The sequence below is a fragment of the Lagenorhynchus albirostris genome, chromosome 8, assembly GCF_949774975.1.
Source record: "Lagenorhynchus albirostris chromosome 8, mLagAlb1.1, whole genome shotgun sequence".
In the NCBI taxonomy this organism is placed as follows: domain Eukaryota; kingdom Metazoa; phylum Chordata; class Mammalia; order Artiodactyla; family Delphinidae; genus Lagenorhynchus; species Lagenorhynchus albirostris.
In genome coordinates, this window is record NC_083102.1 from 50,509,704 (window position 1) to 50,534,687 (window position 24,984).

At 41.8% G+C, this 24,984-nt stretch overlaps 1 protein-coding gene across 1 annotated transcript in view; it reads left to right on the forward strand.

The window, feature by feature from the left end:
* OSBPL3 (oxysterol binding protein like 3) overlaps positions 1-24,984 on the forward strand; it is a 201,347-nt gene that overhangs the window by 95,740 nt on the left and 80,623 nt on the right. The window contains exon 3 of the mRNA XM_060156982.1: positions 17,621-17,858. Within this exon, the coding sequence (XP_060012965.1) occupies positions 17,763-17,858 (96 nt within the window). The 5' untranslated portion in view covers positions 17,621-17,762. The remainder of the gene's footprint in view (positions 1-17,620; positions 17,859-24,984) is intronic.

Below are 24,984 nucleotides of genomic sequence, written 5' to 3' on the forward strand. Positions count from 1 at the left end.
TAGAAAGTTCCCCACATAATTCTAATGTTCAGTCAGAGTTGAGATCCCTTGCTCTATAAAGTCCGGACAGTACAATGTTCAAGGTTATAATGTTTGGTAAGAGCCTGGAGGGTTGATGCTTTGTGTTGAGAATCAAGGATAGATCCGTAGGTGGTGACTTGAGAATGTCTTGTGAAATCCAGGCTCCTGATCAGGAGGAGGGGACGCCTGGACGTCCACCTGCCCCACCACACCTGTGTGGACCTTGGCAGGGTAGGATCTGTCCAGCCAACTGTCTTCTAGTTTTCTGGAAAGCTGTTAGAGAAAACTTGCTGTGATAATTAAGCATGGGAGAGGAGACTGGAAGCCCATGTATCTGACATTTGCCATCTGTGGCTTAAAGGAGAAGCTAAGAAGTGGGACAGCGTCTTCCTGAGAAAAGAGCTCAGGGTCTACTCCAATTCCCTGATGGAAGGTATACCAGATGCCTCAAGGTTCTATGCCCAGATAAAGTATTCACCTATGGCAGTGGTCCTTAAACCTGTGCATCAGGTCACCTGAAGAACTTGTTAAAAATGGATTACTGGGCCCCACTCTCAGTTTCGGACTCCGCAAGTCTGTGGTGGGGTCTGAGAATTTGCATTTCTAACAAGCTCCCAGGTAATGTTGATGCTGCTGGTCTAAGGACCACTTTTTGAAAACCACAGGCCTAGGTTAATAAAAGAAGGTTTTGGAGCTTCCAAAATCTGCCTTTTCAACAAGGATCCATGAGACTTCGAAGAAGGTGGATCTGGACACTTGGAGAAATTAGACATGACTGTATGGTTATGGGGATTTGCAGTGGGTTGGCAGATTTGGTCCCAGAAATGCTAAGTAATGAACAAATTATCATCGATCTATGGAGAAAACTTCAGTGCCCTTGACACTCTTCTTAGTAAATTTCCCTGTATGATTTACTTGGGTGAGGACAGAATTCACATGCCTATGCAGTCTCTGAATGCCGCAAACAAAGGAAAAGTCAGCCAAACACATAGAATGATAGTCACTCCCCAGAAATACCTTGACAGGCTGGAATCATGGGTCAAAACTAATATGAGGTAATTCAGTAATAATAGAGGACCATCAAGTCCTGAATTTCAGCTAAAGGAAGTAAAGGAGTCCTGCTCAGAAAGAAGGAAACTCAGCTTCTCCACAATTCCTACCACATCAGAGTCCTAGATGTACATCAGAGTCCTAGATGTAAGGGCAGTGAGTGCTAGGAAGAGGTGTGTGTCCCCCCAAAGCTAGACAAACTGAGGCAATAATAACAGCTGCAGTGTGTATAAGGCAAGGAAGGGGATTGCTTCCTTCTTTCCTGCTATCCCCAGACCACACCTGGAGCTTGTCTTTAGATCTGGGCACTGTTTTCAGGGAAGTATAGACAAATTGAAGTGTAATCAGAGTTGGATGTCTGTGATTATGAGGATCAAATAAGAAATGGCTGATGAAAAATGTAACTGTTTGGTCTGGAGAAGAAAAGATTTGCTGGGTGGGAGGTGGCAGTGATGGTAGTTCCGATGCAGGTTATGGTGGAAGAAGTGGTTCATCTTGTTCTCTGTAGTGACGGAGGGCAGATCTAGGACCCATGTGTCCTAGTGAGACAAAGTTCAACTCTAAGTGAAAAACCACCTTTAGGGGCTTCCCTGGTGGCGCAGTGGTTGGGAGTCTGCCTGCCGATGCAGGGGACACGGGTTCGTGCCCCGGTCCGGGAAGATCCCACATGCTGCGGAGTGGCTAGGCCCGTGAGCCATGGCCGCTGAGCCTGCGCGTCCGGAGCCTGTGCTCCGCAACGGGAGAGGCCACAGCAGTGAGAGGACCATGTACCGCAAAAAAACCCCAAAAACCAAAAAACAACCACCTTTAACAAAAAATGACATGGGTTGCCCTGTTTCTGACACAGGAAATGGTCAAGCAGGGATGACCTAGCAATTTACCGAAGGGATTCTTGCTTTGGATGAGAAGTTGGGCTAGAATTCACTCTGAGGTTCTATGATTCTGTGCAATGACTGACTAGTATTTTTGGGCTTTTCATTCTGTTCACTCAGTGGTGGTAAATAAATGGTTTGAGCAAAACTTACAATCTGGTGTCACTGTCAAGTTGTTTGTCTCACGGAAGCTGCCACACTTCAAGTCTGTGTTCCCATACATTTCTGTTGCTGGATTGAACTCTGAGCAATAACTTGTTCCTCTCTGAAGAAATGGATTGCAAAGGGCATATAACACCCTTTGCATGGATCATGAGGGGGTAGAAATGGATATTCTGTTTCAGTGTGACAGAGTAAGCATTTGAGTCTTTAGGCCTCTTGACCCCCGTCTTCCCAGAGGGGAGAGAAGACAACAGCAAATAGTTTATGTTTGCCCATAGGGGAGAGGGGGTGGGGAATCATTTACCTCTGAGCCTCAATACTCATCCCCCAGGAACAGTCAGATGTCAGAGCCCCAGGATCAGGCCAGCCGTCCAGATTGTTAATGCAGATTGGCCAGCATTTCACACAGAGGGCCAGGACCAGCTGTCCAAGGGCATCAGGGTTAGAACTAGCTTCCAGAAACCTCTGATCATTTTGGAGCTAATAGCCAAATAACCAAAGCCCTACTTTTGCTCATGTAACATTTTGGAAATCAAGGTGTTTCAGAGGGCATCATTTCCAAAAAGATGTATATCGAGGATTTGAATAATTTTCCTTTACCAAAGAAGACCAGAAATGGTTATTCCATTATACATATTTTCGTGTTAATTCAGTACATAATTTTTTTAAAAATAAATTTATTTTATTTTTGGCTGGGTTGCGTCTTGGTTGCTGCACGTGGGCTTTCTCTAGTTGCGGTGAGCGGGGGCTACTCTTCATTGTGGTCATGGGCTTCTCATCGCCGTGGCTTCTCTTGTTGCAGAGCATGGGCTCTAGGCACGCAGGCTTCAGTAGTTGTTGCTCACGGGCTCTAGAGCGCAGGCTCAGTAGTTGTGGTGCACGGGCTTAGTTGCTCCGCGGCATGTGGGATCTTCCTGGACCAGGGCTCGAACCCTTGCCCCCTGCAATGGCAGGTGGATTCTTAACCACTGCGCCACTGGGGAAGCCCCTCAGTATATAATTTACCTATATATTTGTTGACTGAATTGAAAATGTACAACGTGAAAGCTATGAGTTTCAGTTTTATTTGGGGGCTTACTGAGGACTGTAGCCTGGGAGACAGCCTCTCAGATAGCTCTGAGGAACTGCTTTGAAGAGCTAGGGGGACAGGTCAGTAGGTATGTGATTTTGGAGAAGGGGTACATGTAATCAAGCACACATCTTGGTAGAAAGTTACTGCCAGTCACGAGGAATATATGTCTTAGTTAATGGTTTTAGTACTTTTCTAATTATGGGAAGATGCAAGAAACTGAGTGCATAAAATATCTAACTATCTGAAGGCCTGTTCTGCCAGTTTTCCCAGAGCACAGAGTGACTCATTCCTAATTCTGTTCCAAAATCCTTTCAGCGTGTGTTGAAGGTCAATGACTGCAGTGGCTAATCCTTGAATTGGGTGGCAAGGGACCTTCTTTAGTTGACATATCTTACTGGGAAACTTTAAACTAACGGGAACTGTATGCTCTCTGGTCTTCATGTGAGTTGTTTCCAAGGCTGGAAGCAAAACCTGTTTCTCAAGCAAAACATGACTGAGCGCATGAGTGCAGACCCCCAGGCCTAACAGATCAATAAATAGCTATGTTATATGCTGCTGTTTCAAACCTACAAGTTAATATTAAGTTGCATTTTTGGGCAGCCAATGGCAGTGAATTACACGGTTTTAATCTTTCTGCATTTATGTCTTGTCCCAAAGTAAGCATGCTGGTTTGACAAAAAATCTGTTCACACTTGTGTTATGGATTTTGGAAAATGTTAATATATTGAAAGACAAAAATGTTTCAAAATTCTGTAGAGTGCTTATTTGTTTTTGGTTGCAAGAGGAGTAGAGGATCTTATCTTTGGTGCGTATGCCACTTTCAGGAAGCCGGGAGAGGAGGAAATGGAAGTAAGATCCGTTGAGTGTCTTATCCCTTTAAGGCAGGACTTTTATCCTCATTTTCTCATTTAATCCTCACAATTCCCTATTTCCTACATAAAAAACAAAAAAACAAAACCCTGAAGATTGGAGAGGTTAATATATTTGTCAAGGTGCACAGAGTTTGTAATTAAGGAGCACCAGTTCAAACCTAAGTCTTGCTCCTTCCAAGGCATGTAGGTCTTTAAAAAAATTCTTTTTAAATTGAAGTATAGTTGATTTACAATGTTGTGTTAATTTCTGCTGTGCAGCAAAGTGACTCAGTTTTACACATATATACATTCTTTTTTATATTATTTTCCATTATGGTTTATCCCAGGGTATTGAACATAGGTCCCTGTGCTATACAGTAGGACCTTGTCGTCCATCCATTCTGCATGTAATAGTTTGTATCTACTAACCCCAAACTCCCAGTCCATCCCTCCCCCACCACGTTGGCAACCATGTCTGCTCTCTACGTCTGTGAGTCTGTTTCTGTTGCGTAGATACGTTCATTTGTGCCATATTTTAGATTCCATATAAAAGTGATATCATATGATGTTTGTCTTTCTCTTTCTGACTTACTTCACTTAGTATGACAATCTCTAGTTGCATCCATGTAGCTGCAAATGGCATCATTTCATTTTTTTGTTGTTGGCTGAGTAATATTCCATTGTACATATGTACCACATCTTCTTTATCCATTCCTCTGTTGATGGACATTTTGGTTCTTTCCATGTCGTGGCTATTGTGAATAGTGCTGTTATAAACAGGGGTGCATGTATCTTTTTGAATTATAGTTTTGTCTGGATATATGCCCAGGAGTGGGATTGCTGGATCATATGGTACTTCTATTTTTAGTTTTTTGAGAAACCTCCATGCTGTTTTCCATAGTGGCTGCATCAGTTTACAGTCCCACTAACGGTGTAGGACTTTGCTCCATACCCCTTTGCTCCATACCCTCTCCAGCATTTGTTATTTGTAACTTTTTAATGATGGCCATTCTGACCAGTGTGAGGTGATACCTCATTGTAGTTTTGATTTGCATTTCTCTAATAATTAGCGATGTTGACCATCTTTTCATGAAGGCACATAGGTCTTGATGTGTATGTCTTCTTTGTGTCTTTTCCCAAACTGTGTATTCTTTTCTTAGTGAAAATTTCCAAAATAGGTCTTAAAATAGCCTTTGTTGCCAAATGTTTGGCAGTGCCTTGGTCTTTTATTCTTCCCCATTCTTGGTAGAAATAGGAGTTCTCTCTTCCCTAACTGAGCCTCAGGATGGCATATGTTTGCACATCTTATGCCCATTGGACTTGTAACTAGAGCCCCATTTTCACCTGGGCCTGACCCTACTGTTTCTCCAGGTGGGTGACAGTGGTGAGAGAGGACCCAGCTCATCTCAGTGGCCCAAGAAGAGCATTTTTGAATTGACCTAAATGCATCAAGCTTCTTATCCCTGTTGGATTTGGCTACCAGGCGGGTTGTTAAGTGAGAGCAGGTCCCAGAGTGAGTTCTGCTGTGCAACAAACACTTGTATTAGGCAGAAGGCACAAGAGCAGTCATACTTTCTGTTCCTGAAAGCTCAGGGAAGTCGCAGCTCTCTGTCCCTGGGGCACATTGACAAGTACTTGCTTGCAGGAGCAGAAGGACCAGCTCCCCACCAGGCAGATCAATGGCCAGGGTGTGGAGGAGCCTTCTGGGGAGCCTGCAACTGCTCTGTTTCTTAATCCATATGGTGGTTATGTCAGTATTTGCAAATGAAAAATGTAAACTTTCATAGAGTTGTCTGTACACTTAAGATTTGTTCACTTGTGGGGAGCTTCAAGATGGCGGAAGAGTAAGATGCGGAGATCACCTTCCTCCCCACAAATACATCAGAAATACAGCTACACGTGGAACAACTCCTACAAAACACCTACTGAACGCTGGCAGAAGACCTCAGACCTCCCAAAAGGCAAGAAACTCCCCACGTACCTGTGTAGGGCAAAAGAAAAAAGAATAAACAGAGACAAAAGAATAGGGACGGGACCTGCAGCAGTGGGAAGGAGCTGTGAAGGAAGAAAGGTTTCCACACACTAGGAAGCCCCTTCGCGGGCGGAGACGGCGAGTGGCGGAAGGGGGAAGCTTCGGAGCCACGGAGGAGAGTGCAGGAACAGGGGTGCGGAGGGCAAAGCGGAGAGATTCCCGCACAGAGGATCGGTGCTGACCAGCACTCACCAGTCCAAGAGGCTTGTCTGCTCACCCGCTAGGGCGGGTGGGGATGGGAGCTGAGGCTCGGACTTTGGTCAGATCCCAGGGAGAAGACTGCGGTTGGCGGCGTGAACACAGCCTGAACGGGGCTAGTGCGCCACGGCTAGCAGAGAGGGAGTCCGGGAAAAAGTCTGGACCTGCCGAAGCGGCAAGAGACTTTTTCTTGCCTCTTTGTTTCCTGGTGCCTGAGGAGAGGGGATTAACAGCGCCGCCTAAACGAGCTCCAGAGACGGGCACGAGCCGCGGCTATCAGCGTGGACACCAGAGACGGGCATGAGACACTAAGGCTGCTACTGCAGCCACTAAGAAGCCTGTGTGCGAGCACAGGTCACTCTCCATACCTCCCCTCCTGGGAGCCTGTGCAGCCCACCACGGCCAGGGTCCCGCGATCCAGGGACAACTTCCCCGGGAGAACGCACGGCGCGCCTCAGGCCGGTGCAACGTCCTGCCAGCCTCTGCCGCCGCAGGCTCACCCCGCACTCTGTGCCCCTCCCTCCCCCCCGGCCTGAGTGAGCCAGAGCCCCCGAAACAGCTGCTCCTTTAAACCCAAACTATCTGAGCGAAGAACAGATGCCCTCAGGCGACCTACACGCAGAGGCAGGGCCAAATACAAAGCTGAATCCCAGGAACTGTGCGAACAAAGAAGAGAAAGGGAAATCTCTCCCAGCAGCCTCAGGAGCAGCGGATTAAATCTCCACAATCAACCTGATGTACCCTGCATCTGTGGAATACCTGAATAGACAACGAATCATCCCAAATTGAGGAGGTGGACTTTGGGAGCAATGATATATATATTTTTTTTCCCTTTTTCTCTTTTTGTGAGTGTGTATGTTTATGCTTCTGTGTGTGATTTTGACTGTATAGCTTTGTGTTTACCATTTGTCCTAGGGTTCTGTCTGTTTTTTTTTTTTCTTCTTTCTTTTATTATAGTTTTTAGCACTTGTTATCATTGGTGGATTTGTTTTTTGGTTTGGTTGCTCTCTTCCTTTCTTTGTTTATTACTTTTCAATTTTTTTAATAATTATTTTTTATTTTAATAACTTTATTTTATTTCATTTCATTTCATTTTATCTTTTTCTTTCTTTCTTTCTCTTTTTCTCCATTTTATTCTGAGCCATGTGGATGACAGGCTCTTGGTGCTCCAGCCAGGCATCAGGGCTGGGCCTCTGAGGTGGGAGAGCCAAGTTCAGGACATTGGTCCACCAGAGACCTCCCAGCTTCACGTTATATCAAATGGTGACAATCTCTCACAGAACTCCATCTCAATGCCAAGACCCAGATCCACTCGACGACCAGCAAGCTACAGTGCTGGACACCCTATGGCAAACAACTAGCAAGACAGGAACACAACCCCACCCATTAGCAGAGAGGCTGCCTAAAGTCATAATAAGGTCACAGACACCCCAAAACACGCCACCAGACGTGGACCTGCCCACCAGAAAGACAAGAAACAGCCTCATCAACCAGAACACAGGCACTAGTCCCCTCCACCAGGAAGCCTACACAACCCACTGAACCAACCTTAGCCACTCGGGGCAGACACCAAAAACTACGGGAGCTACGATCCTGCAGCCTGCGAAAAGGAGACCCCAAACACAGTAAGTTGAGAAGCAAAATGAGAAGACAGAGAAACACACAGTAGATGAAGGAGCAAGGTAAAAACCCACCAGACCTAAAAAATGAAGAGGAAATAGGCAGTCTACCTGAAAAAGAATTCAGAATAATGATAGTAAAGATGATCCAAAATCTTGGAAATAGAATAGAGAAATACAAGAAGCATTTAACAAGGACCAAGAAGAACCAAAGAGCAAACAAACAGTGATGAACAACAGAATAAATGAAATTAAAAATTCTCTAGAAGGGATCAATAGCAGAATAACTGAGGCAGAAGAACGGATAAGTGACTTGGAAGATAAAATAGTGGAAATAACTACTGCAGAGCAGAATAAAGAAAGAAGAATGTAAAGAATTGAGGACAGTCTCAGAGACCTCTGGGACAACATTAAACACACCAACATTCGAATTATAGGGGTTCCAGAAGAAGAAGAGAAAAAGAAAGGAACTGAGAAAATATTTGAAGAGATTATAGTTGAAAACTTCCCTAATATGGGGAACGAAATAGTTATTCAAGTCCAGGAAGCACAGAGAGTCCCATACAGGATAAATACAAGGAGAAACACGCCAAGGCACATATTAATCAAACTATTAAAAATTAAATACAAAAAAAAATATTAAAAGCAGCAAGGGAAAAGTAACAAATAACATATAATGGAATCCCCATAAGGTTAACAGCTGATCTTTCAGCAGAAACTCTGCAAGCCAGAAGGGAGTGGCAAGACATGTTTAAAGTGATGAAAGGGAAAAAACCTACAACCAAGATTACTCTACCCAGCAAGGATCTCATTCAGATTTGACAGAGAAATTAAAACCTTTACAGACAAGCAAAAGCTAAGAGAATTCAGCACCACAAAACCAGCTTTACAACAAATGGTAACGGAATGTCTCTAGGCAGGAAACACAAGAGAAGGAAAAGACCTACAATAACAAACCCAAAGCAATAAAGAAAATGCTAATAGGAACATACATATCGATAATTACGTTGAATGTAAATCGATTAAATGCTCCAACCAAAAGACATAGACTGGCTGAATGGATACAAAAACAAGACTCATGTATATGCTGTCTACAAGAGGCCCACTTCAGACCTAGGGACACATACAGAGTGAAAGTGAGGGATGGAAAATGATATTCCATGCAAATGGAAATCAAAAGAAAGCTGGAGTAACAATTCTCATATCAGACAAAATAGGTTAAAACAAAGACTATTACAAGAGACAAAAAAGGACACTACCGAATGATCAAGGGATCAACCCAAGATATAACAATTGTAAATATTAATGCACCCAACATAGGAGCACCTCAATACATAAGGCAAATACTAACATCCGTAAAAGGGGAAATCAACAGTAACATAATCATAGTAGGGGACTTTAACACCCCACTTTCACCAATGGACAGATCATCCAAAATGAAAATAAATAAGGAAACACAAGCTTTAAATGATACATTAAACAAGATGGACTTAATTGCTATTTATAGGACATTCCATCCCAAAACAACAGAATACACTTTCTTCTCAAGTGCTTATGGAACATTCTCCAGGATAGATCATATCTTGGGTCACAAATCAAGCCTTGGTAAAGTTAAGAAAATTGAAATCGTATCAACTATCTTTTCTGACCACAAAGCTATGAGACTAGATATCAATTACAGGAAAAAAATCTGTAAAAAATACAAACACACGGAGGCTAAACTACACACTACTTAATAACCAAGAGATCACTGACGAAATCAAAGAGGAAATTAAAAAATACCTAGAAACAAATGACAGTGAGAACATTACAACCCAAAACCTATGGGATGCAGCAAAAGCAGTTCTAAGATGGAAGTTTATAGCAGTACAGTCCTACCTCAGGAAACAAGAAACATCTCAAATACACAACCTAGCCTTAAACCTAAAGCAATTAAAGAAAGAAGGACAAACCCCCCCCCCCAAAGTTAGCAGAAGGAAAGATCATAAAGATCAGATCAGAAATAAATGAAAAAGAAATGAAGGAAACAATAGCAAAGATCAATAAAAGTAAAAGCTGGTTCTTTGAGAAGATAAACAAAATTGATAAACCCTTAGCCAGACTCATCAAGAAAAAAAGGGAGAAGACTCAAATCAATAGAATTAGAAATGAAAAAGGGGAAGTAACAACTGACACTGCAGAAATACAAAGCATCATGAAAGATTACTACAAGCAAGTATATGCCAATAAAATGGACAACCTGGAAGAAATGGACAAATTCTTAGAAATGCAAAACCTTCTGAGACTGAACCAGGAAGAAATAGAAAATAGGAACAGACCAATCACAAGCACTGAAATTGCAATTGTGATGAAAAATCTTCCAACAAACAAAAGCCCAGGACCAGATGGCTTCATAGGCGAATTCTATCAAACATTTAGAGAAGAGCTAACACCTATCCTTCTCAAACTCTTCCAAAGTATAGCAGAGGGAGGAACACTCCCAAACTCATTCTACGAGGCCGCCATCACCATGATACCAAAACCAGACAAAGATTTCACAAAGAAAGAAAACTACAGACCAATATCACTGATGAACATAGATGCAAAAATCCTCAACAAAATACTAGCAAACGGAATCCAGCAGCACATTAAAAGGATCATATACCATGATAAAGTGGGATTTATCCCAGGAATGCAAGGATTCTTCAATATACACAAATCAATCAATGTGATACACCATATTAACAAATTGAAGGAGAAAAACCCTATGATCATCTCAATAGATGCAGAGAAAGCTTTTGACAAAATTCAACACCCATTTATGATAAAAACCCTCCGGAATGTAGACATAGAGGGAACTTTCCCCAACATAATAAAGGCCATATATGACAAACCCACAGCCAACATCGTCCTCAATGGTGAAAAACTGAAACCATTTCCACTAAGATCAGAAACAAGACAAGGTTGCCCACTATCGCCACTATTATTCAACATAGTTTTGGAAGTTTTAGCCATAGCTGCCAGAGAAGAAAAAGAAATAAAAGGAATCCAAAGTGGAAAAGAAGTAAAGATGTCACTGTTTACAGATGACATGAAACTGTATGTAGAGAATCCTAAAGATGCTACCAGAAAACTACTAGAGCTAATCAATGAATTTCGGTAAAATAGTAGAATACAAAATTAATGCACAGAAATCTCTTGCATTCCTATACACTAATGATGAAAAATCTGAAAGTGAAATTAAGAAAACACTCCCATTTACCATTGCAACAAAAAGAATAAAATACTTAGGAATAAACCTACCTAAGGAGACAAAAGACCTGTATGCAGAAAATTATAAGACATTGATGAAAGAAATTAAAGATGATACAAATAGAAGGAGAGATATACCATGTTCTTGGATTGGAAGAATCAACATTGTGAAAATGACTATACTACCCAAAGTGACTTACAGATTCAGTGCAATCCCTATCAAACTACCACTGGCATTTTTCACAGAACTAGAACAAAAAAATTTCAAAATTTGTATGGAAACACAAAAGACCCTGAATAGCCAAAGCAATCTTGAGAAAGAAAAACGGAGCTGGAGGAGTCAGGCTCTCTGACTTATGACTATACTACAAAGCTACAGTAATGAAGATAGTATGGTACTGGCACAAAAACAGAAATATAGATCAATGGAACAGGATAGAAAGCCCAGAGATAAACCCACACACATATGGTCACCTTATCTTTGATAAAGGAGGCAGGAATATACAATGGAGAAAAGACAGCCTCTTCAATAAGTGGTGCTTGGAAAACTGGACAGCTACATGTAAAAGAATGAAATTCAAACACTTCCTAACACCATACACCAAAATAAACTCCAAATGGATTAAAGACTTAAGTGTAAGGGCAGACACTATCAAACTCTTAGAGGAAAACATAGGCAGAACACTATGACATTAATCACAGCAAGATCCTTTTTGACCCACCTTCTAGAGAAATGGAAATAAAAGCAAAATAAACAAATGGTACCTAACGAAACTTAAAAGCTTTTGTACAGCAATGCAACCAGAAACTAGAGGAAAAGACAACCCTCAGAATGGGAGAAAATATTTGTGAATGAAGCAACTGACAAAGCATTAATCTCCAAAAGTTACAAGCAGCTCATATGGCTCAATATCAAAAAAAGAAACAACCCAATCCAAAAATGGGCAGAAGGCCTAAACTGACATTTCTCCAAAGAAGATATACAGAGTGCCAACAAACACATGAAAGAATGCTTAACATCATTAATCATTAGAGAAATGCAAATCAAAACCACAATGAGATATCACCTCACACCAGTCAGAATGGCCATCATCAAAAATCTACAAATAATAAATGCTGGAGAGGGTGTGGAGAAAAGGGAACCCTCTTGCACTGTTGGTGGGAATGTAAATTGATACAGCCACTATGGAGAATAGTATGGAGGTTCCTAAAAAAACTGAAAATAGAACTACCATACGACCCAGCAATCCCACTACTGGGCATATACCCTCAGAAAACCATAATTCAAAGAGAGTCATGTACCACAATGTTCATTGCAGCTCTATTTACAATAGCTAGGACATGGAAGCAACCTATGTGTCCATTGAGAGATGAATGGATAAAGAAGATGTGGCACATATATACAATGGAATATTACTCAGCCATATAAAGAAACGAAACTGAGTTATTTGTCGTGAGGTGGAAGGACCTAGGGTCTGTCATACAGAGTGAAGTAAGTCAGAAAGAGAAAAACAAATACCGTCTGCTAACACATATATATGGAACTTAAAAAAAAAAAGTCGTGAAGAACCTAGTGCCAAGATGGGAATAAAGACACAGCCCTACTAGAGAATGGACCTGAGGGTGTGGGGAGGGGGAAGGGTCATCTGGGACAAAGAGAGTGGCATGGACATATATACACTGCCAAATGTAAAATAGAAAGCTAGTGGGAAGCAGCCGCATAGCACAGGGATATCAGCTCTTGCTTTGTGACCAACTAGAGGGGTGGGATAGGAAGGGTGGGAGGGAGGGAGATCCAAGAGGGAAGAGATATGGGAACATATGTATATGTATAACTGATTCACTTTGTTATAAAGCAGAAACTAACACACCATTGTAAAGCAATTAAACTCCAATAAAGATGTTACCAAAAAAAAAAAATAAGGAGTTGTTCACTTTACTGTATGTAAGTTATGCCTCAGTGAAAAATAAAGGAGGAAATAAATTATTGACCTTAGGTTGTTCAATCTGTGAGCAGGGAAACTGTTGTATTTTGTTCAAAGCAGTAATCCTCTCGGAGTTAGAGGTTGTCCATGGAAGGGTCACTGGGTGGGGTGAAAGCACCAAGGGTCTTTCATGTGTACCTGCTTTATGATCTACTACACCCCTGGATCCATGGCCTGGCCCCTGGCTAGAGTCTGTCTCCCTGCAGGGCTTTCTCTTTGCCATTTTACTTAGCTAATTGGAGTAGAGGACACCAGACTTCCATGTGACTCCCCTTTGTCAGGGTCCTCTGAGGACTCCCGTCAAGGTCTTTCCTGTGGTGATGCCCCCAGGCCAGCCTGCAGGGTCCCCTAGGTTGGACACAATAGATGCTTCATTCCACGTGACTGCCTTACCTCTCCAGTACCTTAGTCTTGGGCTACTGCTGCCGTCATTCTTTATTCTGCCCTGTTTTAAGCATATCCTTTCCCTAGAATTTGAATTCTTTTGCCCTTTAAGCTGCCCCGGTAACTTTGACTGAATTTCTGATGAAGCTAGGCAGGAAGGTTCTGGGGGATGAAAGAGATATATTTCCCTAGGCATAATCTTAAACTCATCTGGTGATGGATGTGGGAAGGGCTGTAGATTCTCACCCTTTCTTTTCCCAGAAGTCACAGCAGGTGGTACCTTCAGAGGCCTTAACTCAAAGTACCAATTTAAATGAGTATGGGATTTAGCCTAGTCACAGCCCTGGCCTTCCTGTCCGTTGCCTGTGAAGTGAAATTTGGCAGGGTTAAAAGATGACGATCATTCTTTTAATCAACTGCCTCTAGGAGAGGATTATGGTGTTTCTGTTCTGACACAGTTTCAGAATTCCCGTGACTCTTACTTTATGGCCCCAATGCTCTTTTTTTGTCCCTTCTGCACATGTCATACACCACTTCTCAACCCATGCTCTCATTATCAGAATCTCAGCCTTGAAACAAAACAAAACAAAAACCTTCCACACACAAGCAGAGTCCCTTTGTTGGTATTCCTCATTCACTGTGGAACCGATTGTCATAGCAATGGCTGTCCCCACAGACATTTCATCATTTGGGGTTTCCATCAGGTGTTTCTTTTTTTCTCTTTCTTAAACAGCAACCGCCAACACTGCTATTAAACAAACTATGAATATAGCTTAACAGCCTCTCTTGGCAGTTTTTAACTAGAATGCATTTGCTTCTAATTTCAGGTACAATTAGTCATGCCTCATAAGTAAAGCTAACTTTACGAAGATGCTGGTGTTGGTTTGCTTTTAGTCTTATTTATTGTTGGATTCAGTACTCTGAATACAGAGATTTGTGTGTGACTGTGGCAGAGGGGGGGTGGTTCTATAGAAAGCAACATGGGAATTGAGTTCTATGCCTACAGGTACCTTAATTTTATTTTCTGAGATTTTGTTATTTCTCTGCATTGTCTTGGTTTTAGTTTATGGCCTTAGCAGGCTTATTATTTAAGAAGTGTTAGTGAAAGGCATAGGAGACTTGAGTACTTAATAATTAACCAAAAGTTTGATATAATATTTAACTAGCTGGTTCCTGGACAGCTGTATAACATCCTTCTTTTAAAATTAGACTATGTGAACACTGAGAACCAAATGAATTAGATATAAAACTTTTTTTTTATTGTTGTTAACATGCTTGGGAAAGTTGTAGCATTTACTTAGTGTGTCAAATAAAAGTCTGAAGGCAAAACCTAAACATGTTAGTCACCCTTAACTCAGGGCTGTGGGTAAAGGAAGTGGTTCACCCCTAAAGAGCTACAGGGGTGGCAGCCCAGCCAACTACTTGTAAATGTAACCAGATGAGGCAGGTACCAAGTTGGGCTGCTCGCTGCTCGAAAGGCCAGTACTCAAGAGATAAGTGTTGGTGGAAAAGGAAAAGTTGCTTTATTCAGGAGGCTGGCAATCTGGGAAGGCGGTGGACTAATGTCTTAAGACCATCTCCAAGTCGCCAGTTAGCAGACAAAGGTCTTAAAGACAGTGTGAGTGACGGGGCTGCAGCGTGCATGACCAGCTCGTGCAGAATCCTCGGATTGGTTGGCATCAAGGTGAAGTTTTGAGCATCGTCCATCTTCCTGTTTCAACTGGCCTGGGGTCTCCGTGCTAAAGGTCAGCAGTTTTCATCTGGTGAGGGTCTGCTTCCTGTAGAAACAACTCAGGAATGTGTGTCAGGCCTTTATATCTTTCAAGGAGCCGGGAGTTCAGCGACTGCTGATTTATGGTCTAAATTGTTACCAGTTTCCTGTCACACAGCTATTCTTTGTTTCTACATCTTCACATTTCCTAATCACTAACTCTTGAGCCAGCCTTTTGATACTCAGGGGAGGCCTGGGAGACTAAGCTTTTCGGTATAAACAAGAGGCAGGCAGAGGACATGGGGAGTGGGGTCTGTCCTGAGAAGGCTCCACAGGCTCTTGCTTCGTCACTTTGATGCTCCTCACTGCTGAGGAGGCACCGCTGCAAAACAAGAAAGGGAATAAAGTTTTGGATAGAGAGGTTAATCATAAAGTCAGCAGAGAGACTCAGTTTCATAAAGGGGTCTCTGCCAATGCCCTGGTCAATCCCCTTCCCCACCAGAGATCCTTGCCATCTTGGAGGTCCATACTGTGCTGTAGAGAGAATGTGGCATTGCCTCTTCAAAGCTGGCTTATGATGTGCTCCCTCCTGAGTCTTCCTAGTTCAGCTCCTGAGTTCTCTTAGGTCCCAAAGATGGGGCAGTAGCTGTTATCACCAGACCTGGCCATCAAGGCATGCTCATTTCCAGCACCAAGCTTAAAGGCCTGGGACCGAGCCTGGATTCAGTCTCTCGCCAGCTTCATGACTAGGCAACTGACTTAACTTCTCAGAAACTTGGCTGCTTCCTCTGTGAAATGCAGATAATACCCATCCCATCAGACTTTGATTAAATGAGACACTGTGTGTGGGAAATATATAGTGCTTGGCAGTAAGTAGTATGGACTCAACAAATGATCATTGATTTAATTACTAATATGCTAATAGATGGTATGGAAAAGTCTGCTTTCCCCCATAGTTTTTGTCACATCATGTTATAGTTTTTTTTTTTATAAGATGTCTCCAGAAACCTTTGGTAGAACAAATTACCCACCTCTATCCCCCAAGAAACCAGAAAGGGATTTTTTTTTTAATTAATTAGTAAAATGCATAACATAAAATTAACTTTTTAACCACTTTCAAGTGTACAATTCAGTGACATTTAGCACTTTCACAATGCTGTACAACCATCACCATTATCTAGTTCCAGAACATTTTAATCACCATTAAAGGAAACCCCACAGCTAGACTCCATTCCTCAAATCCCCCAGCCCCTGGCAACCACTAATTGGCCTTCTGTCTCTAATGGATTTGCCCACTCTGGATATTTCCTATAAATAGAAACATACATTATGTGTTTTTTTGTGTGTCTGGCTTCTTTCATTTAGCATAATGTTTTCAAGGTTCATTTATGTTATAGCATGTATAACAGAAGTGAATAATAGTCCACTGTGTGAATATGCTGTTTTAGTCTGTTTGGGCTGCTATAACAAAATATCACAGTCTGGGTGGCTTATAAGCAACAGAAATTTATTCCTCACAGTGCTGGAGGCTAGAAGTCCAAGATGAGTATGCCAGCATGGTCAGAGGGCCCTCTTCGGGTGGCAGGCTTATCACAGTACCCTCCCATGGTGGGAGGGGCCAGGAAGCTCTGGGATCTCTTTCATAAGGGCAGTAATGCCATTCATGAGGGCTCTGCCCTCAGGACCTAACACCTCCCAAAGGCCCCACCTCCTAATACTATCTCATTGGGCATTAGGATTTCAACATATGAATCTGGGTGGAGGTGGCGGTTAGGGGGGAGGTGTAAACATCCAGACCATAGCATATATACCGTATGTACTTTATCCATGCATCAGTGGATGGACATTTGGGTTGTTTCTACCTTTGACTGTTGTGAATAAATAGCATTGTGGTGAACATTCTTGTACAAGTTTTTGTTAGAATACTTGTTTTCAGTTCTTTCGGGTATATACCTTGGAGTGGAGTTGCTGAATCATATGATAATTCTATGTTTAACTTTTTAAAAACTGCCAAACTGTTTTCAACTACGGCTACACCATTTTGCATTCCTAGCAGCAATGCCTAAAGGTTGCAGTTTCTTCCAACACTTGTTATTTTTCAGTTTTTTGATTGTATCTATCAGGGTTGGTATGAAGTGGTATCTCGTGGTTTGGGATGGTTTTTATAGTACAGATTTTGTGTGTGTCTGGACTCAAATTTTCTTACTCACGTTCTTAAGCCTATTATATTGCAAAGTTACACGAAAAACCGCCTATACATAATTTCCAATAAGAGATAGGTATAATGCGTCTTTTCCTTCACAGCCCCTGATGTGAGTAACCATCGTGGCTCTGTAATCTGTAGTGTAGATAAACCACTTGTGGGCAATCAGTGCTAATTATAGATGCTATCTGATGCCTTGTACCTTCTAATTCTTTTCTTTTTGTTTTAGGGATTTCCTCTGGGTCATCCACAATGCTTTTAAAACATATCGGATAAAAGCTGAGCCACCTGCTTGTGTCGGACTGCCATACTCTGTGCTCCACTGTCTTCTATGGCATTTTGACTACATCAAGGCCAAGGACCTGCCGTTCATGATGAGTGATGAGAAGAGCCTTGGGGTATCCCCCAAATTGGCCTCACCTTCAAGGAGCACAAGTAGTTGCTCTTCCAAGCAGGGAAGTCGACAGGTAAAGTTTAATGCAAATATTAAGATGCAAATTTAAATCAAGAAGTTTTCAGATTAAAATCTGTACATTTACTTGGGAACTCCTACTTCTCAGTTTAAGAGCATTTGCTTTTCGTCATATCTTAATTATCTAAGAAGAGTAAATTTTAGATAATTTTAATAATGCAACTCGAGAGCCTACTGGATGGGAAGAAATATATTTGTCTCTTTGGATTATTTTACTCAATCGCTGCAACCGTCCTCCAACACAGATATTGATATTCCTGTTTTCTCTGTGAGGAAGCTGAGTCAGACCAGCTGAGTTATCTGCCCAAGGACACATAGCTAGTCTATTAAGTGGCAGAAACAAGAAACCAAAGCTCATTCTGTTTGAGTCCAGAGCCCACACTTTCCTTTATACCCTACTAACCAAAACAAAACAGCTAACAATCACTTTTTCAGTGATTATAATATCCTCACGCCCTCTTCTTCCTTCACTTTACCAAACCTTTTATGACAGCTTCCAACCACAGAATGCCCTGTTATAACTTTGGGTCTCACCTGCTTTACTTCTCTAACGGGCAAGGGAAGCAAGTCAACAGAGAAGTGGTCAAAAGGAATCAAGTAGGAAGAAGAAAGAAGTGAAACAAAGGACTGAATAATTAACTCCTAAATAACTCTCAGCTAATTATATGTTGCTCCTTGATTTCCTTTCTAAAAAAATCTCTGTTAGCAGAATTTGCTGGTTTTAGATCCATGGCAGTAAATGCACATTAGTTATTATAATTCTTTAACCTTCAGTTAAGTCAAAAGAGAGTGGGCTGCCCAAAAGCTGTGGGTTTACAACCGAAGTGGTCTCGGAGCCTTTTCAGTGTCTGCTGGCTGTGTTGGCATTGCCTTTACTCCATGGGACGCACTGGCCTAAATTGGCTCTGAGTCTTTGGTTCCAGATTGGAAGCAACAGTCAAGCAGCCTCCTACCTCAGGCAAGTCCACACATTTATGACGCATCACCACGGGTCTTCCGCTTCCAACGTTGCCTGGGACAGGGAGCTTGCCACCTCTCAATACTGCTTCATGGCATTAGAATCTATAATTCTAGACAAATTAGATTTTGCCATAGGGGCGTTTGGGGACCTCTCCAAGATCTCCCCTGAGGGGTTGGGAAGAACAATTTTTTCATCACTGTTATCACTTCCTTCTGGGATTAAAAAAAAAATGACTAAGGTTACTCCTTGGCTAACGTATCATGGCTCCGTGGGAGTTCTAGTTTCATGAGGGTAGCTAATCTCACCCACTTTGTCAGCTTTCCACGGGGGTGTTTCTCTCCCTAAGCCAAAAATCTGGCTGGGATTAGAGCCGAGTATGTGATCTTCCCCCAGTCCTTTGCACTTAGTAGCACCTATTGCCATGTCCTCCTTGGATAAAGGGAGAACACATGATTCATTCAAACAGCCAGTGCTTATAACACCATAGCAACTGGAGCAGTGCAATGAATGAAATTCTAGGACTGAATACCATAGAAACTTTTTTTTGATGTGTTATTTGAAATTGATTGAGCTGGTTTTCACAGAGCTTTTATTTTTGAGGTTACATCATAAAGAGTAAGAGGAATGTGCTTGAGGCCTCACCTTTTTTCTGACTTAGAATGGGTTGGTCACTCAGCCGTTCGTCAATTGGTCATCTTTTATATTTAGGATCTCTCACTTTAATTTGCATGTAGTGTTGCTTTATACACATAAACACTTATTTTCCCTCTGTGCCAGAGAAGATGGAGACTTTAATAAGTTCTTTCCAGCTTTAGCCTGAGTCTAGTTATAAAGCCAGGTTTAATTTTCAGGAACCATTTTCTTATTCAATCCACTCTCCCATCCTTCTGTCAAAGAAAGGTGTTCAGTCGCAGGACTGGCTCAGCTTTTCCCTCTGTGTTGTCTACCTCGGCAATCCATGTCCATCCCACATCACACACTGTCCCAAGACTGTCTTTTAGTTTCTGAACGTGCCACAGAGGTACAGGGACCTTGGAAGTTCTTACTTCATGGCTCTTAGGGAACACAGCCATATCCAGGGGTCTCTTGGATGCTAAATGTAGCGACCATGCTGTGTTTCCAGTCACTTTGCTGGAAGGTACAAGTTCACCATTTAAAACTTCAAGATTTATGTGATTTATTTAATTTGAGGAATGTTCAAATATAACCAATGAAGATAATCTGTGCAAAAACCTACTTGTTTTTAAAGCTCCAGATTAAAGTCATTTTTAGGTTCATTCCATCTGGAGGAGATAAGTCTGATGTTAAGTTTATTGACCATCTTCCTTAATGCTAGTTTTTCTCACAGACTTTGGAATTATAGTTTAGGGCGCCATCTTGAGCCTGCTTTCCCTGTGTCCTTTCTCTGCACTCACCTGTGATTTTCTATGACCACCTTCCTACCTCTGATGACCCCAGCCCAGAGCCAAGTCTGATATTTGCAGCTGGGGCCTCTGTTCCACATCAACCAGGAGTATATAAGAGCCACCACTAGGCCAGCGTGCAGCATGGCCAGGTCCTGGTTGTGAGACTGTCTGCATCCCACCATCAATCTGGATAGGCAGATTTTTAAAGCCTCCTTTCATCATGGTGTGGGGCTTCCCCCTCCACATTCTCTGATTTCCAGCAATAAGCTAGCTCAGATCCCAGCCTTTTCCTGGGGATAGTTGTAGCTTCATTAGCCCACTGAAGTAGGACCCCTGGATGCCTCTGTCTGCAGTATCCTTTGCATTTCTATTTGGTGTCTTATCCATGAGATTGAATCTTGTTTTGTTTTGTTTTTTTCCAAATCACAGACATATCAAAAAAAAAACCCTACATGTTTATATTTTTATATATTTTTGCTGTTTGGAGCTTGTGAGGTGACAGGGAAGGGGCACTAAATGCATAAACTTACGGTACAACCTTGGCTGAAAGACTTGGTCTTCTGGAGTCATTTTCGTTTAAATTCTCATCCACCATTGCCAGGTGACATTGGTTCTCTGTACTCTAGCCACACTGGCTTTCTTTCACTTCCTCCCACTGATTTGCCCTTGTCCTTGTTTCTTGAACTGAACTTGAACTTGTTTTTCCTATCCCAGAGCCTCCTCATGTAAATCTCTAGAAGCCCTCATTTATGTGTGGATACTCCCCTTTACAAATATCTGTGTTAGAAGAGCTTGCTTCCTTAATGGACAAAATGATGAGACCTGGGTGTTAAGTGTGATCTGTGTTTTTCATTTCTACAAATTGAACTTAAGACAAAGTTTACACCTTACAGCCTTGAAAACCCAAGAAGGGTGCTGTCATCTTTTAACTTAAATACTAGGGCTTTTGAAATTTTAAATATACTATGCCTCATTTTGTCAATGTGGAAACAGCCTTTAAATATAATTTTATCAAGATAATTTTAGGAGGAAGGTATGCCTAGTGATTAGAGCTTGAACTCTCCAACCTTGCTTCCACTCAATAATTCTGTAACCTTAAACTCTCTAAGCCTCAGTTTTCTCATCAATAAAATTGGAATAATAATAGTTCTTTTCTCATACGATTATTGTGAGGATTAGAATTAAAGCATTTAATGTAGGGTCAGACTCATAGTAGGTGCTGAGTTAATATTAACATTTATTTTTATTATTATGGTTAACATTAATTTGAATTTCATTCCTGTATGTGGAAAACCTAAATTTTCATAGTGAGTAGGTGTACTTTTTGCCCCCAGAAACTTTGGCAGGCATCATACGTGTACCAACCCATACCTTGTTAGTGTTGTACAAAGGTCCACAAAACTATACAATGTATATATGAATGTATACTTTAAAATGTATCTTACTTTATACATATTAACAAAGTACTTTTAGGGAAGAATGTAACAGAATGTTTAATATATGAGCTACATTTGATATCTTGAACATAGGACATAACCTGTACCTAAAGCAAGTGGAAAAAGTGTTAAATTTGTTTATTTATTTGTTTGTTTGTTTGTTTATTTTGTGTGAGATCTTAGTCGCGGCTTGCATCTCCTTAGTTGTGGCACGTGGGCTCCTTAGTTGCGGCTCACTGGCTCCTTAGTTGCGGCACTTGGGCTCCTTAGTTGTGACATACAAACACTTAGTTGCAGAATGCATGTGGGATCTAGTTCCCTGACCAGGGATTGAACCCAGACCCCCTGCATTGGGGGTGCGGAGTCTTATCCACTGCACCACCAGGGAAGTCCCAGGCGTTAAATTCTTATCCCATTCTGTTCTGCTGGGTTTTGTCCTTGCATGAGTGTCCTTGTATGTCCTTTCCCCATGCATTCACTTATCTATTGGTAGTAGCTGCTTAGAGCATTGTGTTGAGAAGGATTCTGCAGTTGAGTCTGGGTTCAGTGGGAAGAGTGCCATGTTTTCAGTAACGGCTCATGGGCATACACAGGGTGAGTGACAGCATGGGTGCCACATTTGTCACCCCTTAGTGATATTAGAGGGCTGAAATAAAGAGAAAGCTGCTACAGTCTTTATATTCTGCTGTTGGAGGAACTTCTGGCAAGTGAAGTTCACCTCAGTTCTCCATTTTCTACTTGCTTTGCAGGGACGTCGTGAGAGAAAATTTAGTATTTTCACTGGCTAAAAGCCATTGAAGCTCATTGGAGAAAGGTCCTCTGTAAATTTAAGAAACAATTACTGATGAGCTCCCTTTACTTTGGCAAATTCTGGAGCCAGAAGTGAGATGTCCTTGTTTCAAGAACACTGATACTCTGCACAAGAAGTAGATCTCTTTGAAATAGACCATCCTTTAGATATAGCACCTTTACTGGATAGGAATCTATTCTCCTTGCAGGAAATCTCCAACTAAAGGAACCCAGCTTACACAGAGAATAGGTTGTTGGTCCCTTCTGACTGTCTTCATCACACCCCATTCCTTGTAGTGTTCTAAGTCAGTCTTTGCTTCACTTTTCTTCCCCATCCCAGGCTTTGGCTCAGCTATCCCCTTTAGCTAGATTAAATCATATGAAACTGTTCTGCCCTTTTGAATTTTGCGATTTTCTTGAAAAGAATCTTCATCTATTGCTTTAGCCCTTTAAAAATAATTTTTATAAAAAATAATATATGCTCTCTGTAGATCATTTCCAACATACATGCAGTCTATGTGAATTGCAATACTTTAGTTTTAAGTGGCTGCTTGATAGGTCAAGTAAAGTGAAGCTGAGAATGACCGTTGGTTGTGGAGGTCACTGGTGACATTGCCGAGTGGTTTCCTTGGAGTGGTGGGCATGAAAGTCTGGTTTAAGTCCGTTCATGAGAAAATAAGAACAGAGGAAGAGGGTACCCCAGTTCTGCCAGGCACCAGACAGGAGTTGAGAGAGGCCTTCACAAATGTTCTGTTTGGGAACCTTCAGTTTGTCTAATGCCATGCCTAACACAGCCCTGTTCTCTCCTCTCTTGATTAATTCATTGGTTTGAAAGAGTGTGTGGTTCTTTGAGTCCTGGGTCCTATTTACACATCTTTTGAGCTCTCATGGCACTGGCATGGGGCTTTGCACATGGCAGATGCAAATTACTGGGCTGAGTTTGCTGCACACCAGCAGCAAATATCCCTCTGTCGAGGGCAGGTTGAAATGCATGGGCAGGTACATGTGGAGAATGAGAGCAAAAAGCCACAAATTCCCCAACTCCCTCACTCCGGAGACAGACATATGAGGATTTCAAAAAATGAACAAAGACCTCTCCATTTGAGTTTTGCCTGGAAAATGATGAAATCCCTAAATACTTTCTAAACCTGGGGTCTCCAGACAGACTGCTCTGTTGGACAGTATGGAACAGAAGTAATGACTGTCTTCGTTTTAACTGACCTGTATTCACACTGGCTCTGCTTTTTGCTAACTGGACGACCTTGCCATGTTGTAGAAAACCTCTTAGGCTTGGTTCTTCAGCTGTGAAATGTAGATAATTTTGCTTCCTTTGGAAACTAAATGAAATAATAAATACAGAGTACTGGGCTGCACATGGTAGACATTCGGTAAGTGTGGATTAAATGAATGAATGAATAATTATGCATGTGGTTGCTAGGCAGAAAGACTGCAATTCACAAAGCTCTATACATATATTAAGTAGGTTAAGCGATGTCTAAGTGGGAGAGAGAATTGCTATTTCAATACCTGTAAAATATGAGTAATTTCCTCTTGTCTTTTTCCCACTGCCCCTTACATTTCCTTCCTAGAACTTTCAAAGTAACGCATTTCAAAAGCCAGACTGTGCTAGAGATGAATGAATAGGTTTTGCCTTTTTTGAAAGAGTTCTATATGCCCTAATTTTTATTTCTTCAACCAATATCCATTGAGAACCTATTAGTAAGAGACCATGAGCAGGGAGATGTGAAGCTACTAAGGATAGGACAGCTGAACACGGGAGATGTGAAGCTACTAAGGATAGGACAGCCGAACACATCACTACAAATAAGAAATCAACTTTGATTGGGAAGGCTTTGGATTGTAAAGAGAGCATGGCTTCCGTTCTTTTTTTTAATTTGCTGTGTAAGTCAGAAATCTGGAACTGAATCCTTCCAAAATAATTAACAAGTGCTTCTCTCATTACTGCAGGGGATTTGAAATGGAGAGGTCTCCATACAATTATGCAATTTATTCTTGTCACCCTCTTGTCCCTGGGGCAATCTGAGGTGGCCTTTGAGCTCTGCCAGGGTCACCTGATGAGAATTTATTTATGCAGACTCTTAGATTATGCTGTACTCCAGGGAGCCCAGGGTGGCTGGGCTTGCTGCCAGAACCCATAAGACACAGGAGTTGAATGGGAGAGAATTTGCCAGAAAGAGTGAATTAACGCTATAATGTTCAGGTGTTTATAATTTCAGTTCTCTGGGTATTGAAAATATGTAGTTCCCTTTATTTCTTTTAATTCATTGTGTCTTTAGACACTGAGATTTACCAGCTGCCTTTTGTAAGTATGGGCTGAATAAACACCACGATAAAGACCCGTCAAGGAAGAGTGGCTTGGGAATGGCATGGCTGTGTCACATTGTTCTATGATGGTCACAGAAAATAAAAGGCAACGAGCATGAAGTTGCTTGAGAGCCAGATAGCCTGAGTTTAAATCTTGGGCTGTTTATAAGCTGTTTGACCTTGAGCAAGGTCCTTAATCCCCCT